The sequence below is a fragment of the Triticum dicoccoides genome, chromosome 1A (assembly GCF_002162155.2).
Source record: "Triticum dicoccoides isolate Atlit2015 ecotype Zavitan chromosome 1A, WEW_v2.0, whole genome shotgun sequence".
Taxonomy (NCBI): Eukaryota; Viridiplantae; Streptophyta; class Magnoliopsida; order Poales; family Poaceae; genus Triticum; species Triticum dicoccoides.
Window position 1 is genome coordinate 409386246 of NC_041380.1, and position 5294 is coordinate 409391539.

At 54.3% G+C, this 5294-nt stretch overlaps 1 protein-coding gene across 1 annotated transcript in view; it reads left to right on the plus strand.

Moving 5' to 3' along the window:
- LOC119353432 (NADPH-dependent diflavin oxidoreductase 1-like) overlaps positions 1-591 on the plus strand; it is a 13936-nt gene extending 13345 nt beyond the window's left edge. Inside the window, exons 15-16 of the mRNA XM_037620059.1 lie at positions 103-233; positions 439-591. Of these exons, the coding sequence (XP_037475956.1) occupies positions 103-233; positions 439-591 (284 nt within the window). The remainder of the gene's footprint in view (positions 1-102; positions 234-438) is intronic.
- Positions 592-5294: the final 4703 nt, after the last annotated feature.

The window sequence follows — 5294 nt, forward strand, 5'->3', positions numbered from 1 at the left end:
GGTCCACTATTTTGCCAGATCATCTGAAAAACCTGAAACAAAGCCAAAATGCTGCTGTGATTTTTAACATGTGTCATTACCTTACTCGTTGGAGCATTCTGCAGAAAGAAGGTCATAGAAAAACTGAGGCATGCATGAATATCAAGATGGTGCTGGAGGAAGCATACACCATAAGTCATGGTTATGTAAATGTGATACAGGCAATTAATAGTAACCACCTTTCAACTTCGTTGGTTTGTTTTAAGTTTTATACTCCTCCGTGGCGGCGGGACCCATCGCGCCGTGGATGTCCCTGATCCAGGTGTTTCGATCGAGAGCATCGCAAACCAATCTGGAGCGGTGACGCATGTGCGGAACCATGGTGTGGAAATTGTAGGGAGAGTATCTAGTGCTATCAAGATTTAAATGCTACCATGATACGGGCATTTGGACTGTCAGATTCTTAGATTGGACGGCATCCATGAGATATTGGATCTGTTGGACATATGCGCAATTTTTGGACTTCTCGTAGGCTTTTTTACAAATGTTGTAGAGTTGTTGAGAGCCGTCCGATCTGAGAATCCGACGGCTCAGAAGCTTGTATCATGGTAGCACCTAAACCTTGGTAGCACTTGATATTTTCTCGGAAATTGTAGGATGGCTAGAATATTGTTGTGTATTGATATTACCCTCATATGAGGTATATATAGGAGTACAAGAGGGGTAGAGACTTGGAGTACAAGACAAGTTACATGTGGTTTAAACTAATTATATCTCTAACTTAAACCCAATTATATTTCTAACATTCCCCCTCAGTCGTAGCGGGAGTGAAGCGGACGTGTACGACTGAATTTGAAGTCTTGTGCTTTCGTCGTCTTCTCCGCTGCACCATCATCAACTGCGTTTCTAATGGGTCGGCATCTATTCCCTCCTGCAGTCACAGCGGGAGTGTCGTGGACGCAAGTGACAAGGCGGACGCTGTTGACTGGAGTTGTTGCCGATGAGTTGCTGTAGACGTAGCCATTAATGTCGAGGTAGCCGATCATGATGATGTAGCCGTGGTCGAGGTAGTCGTGGTTGATGGTGTGGTCGTCGTGGATGATGGAGCCGCACAAAGCCGGAGGCACAAAAAAATGCGCTATGACGGAGCTGCAGACGTGGACGATGCACCTTGCGGATGTCAGAGGGTGCCGTCGGCGATGAGTCCACCAATTATGCCAAGACTGGAGGAAGCCCATCGAGCATACATCGGTTTTGCCAGAACTGTGTGACCATGTAGGGTCGTCACTGTACTGACGCCGTGTCGATGCAGTCGTGCCGTCGTGGATGACGCGGAAGATGCCATCGTCATGACGCGGTCATTGCCGTCGTCGAGATCGCGTCTTGCAGAAAAGTCTGTCAGAGGACGTTAGGTGTCCATCTTGTGGACGGGGCGACGGCGGTGTGTTGACGAAGATGTTGATGAAGACCATGGTGATGAAGTGTCGGCGATGGTGTCGCAACGGCGTGTCGACGATGATACGTCGCTTGGAGGCGTCCCTCGTGGCGACAAGGTGTCGATGCCTTGAAGAAGCATGTTGGCTCGTAGCCTAGCGTAGTCGTACAGTGAGATGTTCGGCTCGGTAGAGAGGTCGATGCAGACGCAAGGTTGATGCAGGCTCGGATCGTGGTCGGTGTAGCCGACGTAGTTGCAGCCTGGGTCGGTTGTGTATAGACGTCCGCCATGTGCGTGGTGTGGAATCTGGCTCGGTGCAGATCACTGTTGAAGTAGTCCGGAACAGAAGAAGTCGATGTAGCTACGATCGGTGTACGCTCGGAGGCGTAGCTGACGACTCGAGATCCGATCGATTGAAGGTGCTGGTGCGGGTCGCGCGTGGCGCCGAGAAGCAGCCCGAAACGTGCATGCCTCAGAGTCGATGGAGTCGCACGGCTGTAGTTGACGGTGGTCCTCGATGCAGATCAGGTCAAGCTCGTGACACCCTCCTGGTGTACGCGTTGTCGCGCCTGGGATCTCGCCTGGCGCGTGTCCCTCCCGTTTTGCACGCGCGCTAGATGCGCACGGATGCCCCGGCTGGATTGTTGTAGACGCTTGTTGTCGTGGTTCTAAGCCTGACAGTAGAGTGGGGGGTAGGTATGGAGAGGCAAGGTCCTAGCTATGGAGAGGTTGTAAGCACAAAGGATGTACGAGTTCAGGCCCTTCTCGGAAGAAGTAACAGCCCTACGTCTCGGAGCCCGGAGGCGGTCGAGTGGATTATGAATGTATGAATTACAAGGTGCCGAACCCCTCTGCCTGTGGAGGGGGGTGGCTTATATAGAGTGCGCCAGGACCCCAGCCATCCCACGTAGGAGAGGGTTTAAGGTGAGTTAAGTCTGGGGCGTTACTGGTAACGCCCCACATAAAGGCCTTTACTATCATAAAGTCTACTTGATTACAGGCCGTTGCAGTGCAGAGTGCCTCTTGACCTCCTGGTGGTCGAGTGAGTCTTCGTGGTCGAGTCCTTCAGGCCAGTCGAGTGAATCCTCGTTGGTCGACTAGAAGGCGACCTCTTCTAAGGATGTCCTGGGGTAAGTTACTTGGATCAGGTCCATGACCCTACCCTAGGTACATAACCCCATCATTAGCCCCCGAATGGATTGAGGCTTCGAGTGAAGAAGGAGTTGATGTCGTTTCCGATTAATCTTTGTGCTCCGGTTGTGCGCTGTTCTGGACCAAAGAATCCCTTTGTCGACAGGAAACAACTTGCCTTCAGTCGACTTGATCCATTCTGTTTTTGCGTCGAGTGATCTTTCAGGCTTCGACGATCTCCGAGCGACGGATCGCCGGAAACACCGCGCCTGACAGACTGATTTGTTGCTCGCGGATTCCGCGGGATGCGAAATTTTGGGGCGCGCGCGAAGCGGGGCGGACCGCGGCGTTCGGATGGGACGGGGCATGGACGCCTCGATCTCCGCGCCGCCTTTTTCGCCACGTATCCCGTCTGCATAACTGTTCCAGATATGATTAGATCGACCGGGCCCACCTGTCATCCACTCGGAAGGGACCTTATAAATGTGCCCGGCGAGGATTTCTGTGCTGTGCCTTAGCATTCTCCCCCTCTCTCTGCTTCCTTCCTCCCTGCTCAGCGTGCTCGCTCTCGCCCCCGCACCACTTCCCTTCGCGCATCTCGCCGGTGACCATGGCCAAGGAGAAGACGGTGGCGCTGGAGCGTGCAAAGAAGGCGTCGGCGTCGGAGAAGGCGAAGGGGAGATCCACCAGCCGCGGAGGGTCCTCGTCCAGATCCCGCCTGCCGAAAGGCTGGGTCCAAGGAGACTGGATCCAGTCGACCATCACTGAGAATGACATTCTCGACATGGCCAACGAGGGCTTGATCCCCCACGGAGCTGCGAGGCTTCCGGGGAAGGAGTGGCAGCCTCAGCCAGAAGAGGGTGAGTGTGTGCTTTTGGCCACCCATGTGGATCGTGGGTTTTCCTTGCCGCCGAGTGTTTTCTTTCGTGGCTTTTTGAACTTCTTCGGAGCGCAGCTCCACCACTTTACCCCAAACTCCATTGCCTATCTTGCCGCGTTCGTGTCCATGTGTGAGGGTTTCTTGGGCTGTCGACCGCACTGGGGTTTGTTCAAACATATATTCACGTGTCGATCTCAGACCGTGAAGAAGGCGAGCCCAGGTGATGAGAGAACCCGAGTCGTCCAAATGTGCGGAGGCCTGGGGATTCAGGTGAGGAATAAGAGCACCTTCCCGCCCATGACCTTTCCCGAGTCCGTCAGAGGCTGGCAGTCGACTTGGTTCTACTGCCAGGTCCAGTCGACGCCAGGGCAGTCGAGTGGACTCCCTCCGTTCACCATGGACCGAGTGAGCAAGCCTTCCCCTCTGAAGCTGATTCCGGAGGAGAAAGCTGACGTGAAGATGTTGATGGAGCGCGTGGTGCAGTTGGTTCGGGAGGGAGTGACGGGCATGGACCTCCTGGAGGTTTTCCTCAGGCGTCGCATCCAGCCTCTCCAGTTCCGGAGCCACTGCATGTGGTTGTACTGTGGGACTGAAGACGAGACTAGAGTCCATCCAGAAGCAGTCGACGATGTCACTCTGGAAAGATGGATGATAGCCGTCACCGGAAACAAGGACAACCCACGCGGAGCCAGAAGGATTCCTCCACTCGACCACAACAGTGATCCAAATAAGGTACACTTGCCCTGCTCTCCACTGCATTCTTGTCGCATTCATCTCTGTTTACTCTGCCGACTGGTCGACTGATCATTGTCTTGATATCTGCTAGGCCCTCACCGAGCTGTACTCGATGCCCAATGGGGCACAAACTCCGACTGAGGAGGGTGAGGCGAGTGGGGGCGAGAGCCAGGACGAGGAGGAATGGGACTCGGACGTTGCAGGGGACGACGACGACGATGATGATGACGACGGCGATGATGATGATGCCGAAGACGAGGAGGAAGAGGAGGAGGTCGTGCCACCGCGCTCGGAAAGGTGGTCGAAGCTCGTCCACGACCCTTCGACTGAACGTGGCAAGGGGGTTGCGACGCAGTCGACCAAGCGCCCTAGGACCACTTCTCCAGCGCCGACTGAAAAGGCGCCGAAGCAGCCTAGGGGGGCTCCGCCAAAGCCGACCAAGCTCCTGCCGAAGATGAAGGTGTCCATCCCCACCATATCAGGGTAATTGTGCTGCTCATATTTTCTTATTCTGTGCGAACTTTATCTCTGGTCGACGCTGAAGTTAGTCGACTGATCCTTTGGAGTTGCAGTGCTGCTACTTCTGAGACTTCGGCCCGGGCTGATGACCACGAGATGGAGGATGCAGCAACTTCGAACCCAGGTACTGTATTCTTAACATCGTTCTTAGTCGACTGACTTGCGATCTCTGATCCTGATTCTTCTCCGCAGCTCCACCCAATACTGTTATCAATCTCCCTGATGACGACGAGGATGAAGAACCACTGGCACGCAGGAGGAGTCGGAAAGCGTCCGCCAGTAAGGTGCCTCAGGATGTGACGGCGCCTGAGATTCTGACTGTGGAAGAAGAGAACACCACTCGACACACGGTGTCCTTCGCAAATCCACTGACGAGTGCTCAGCAGCCCTCCCTCTTCACGACGCACCACGTCCCAGAGGACCAAGCTGGCGCAGCGAAGGAGGCAATACGCCAGGCGGGACTCATGATGGAGCAGCTGAAGACCATCCGGGACGCGAGCCAGGCAGCTTATGACGCCAGCTCTGCCCTCCAAAGCAATGTCCAGGTCAGTCGACCGCTGTTTGTTCTGTTGGATATGCTACCAAAAACTTTTCTTTTCCGGAATTTATAGTAAT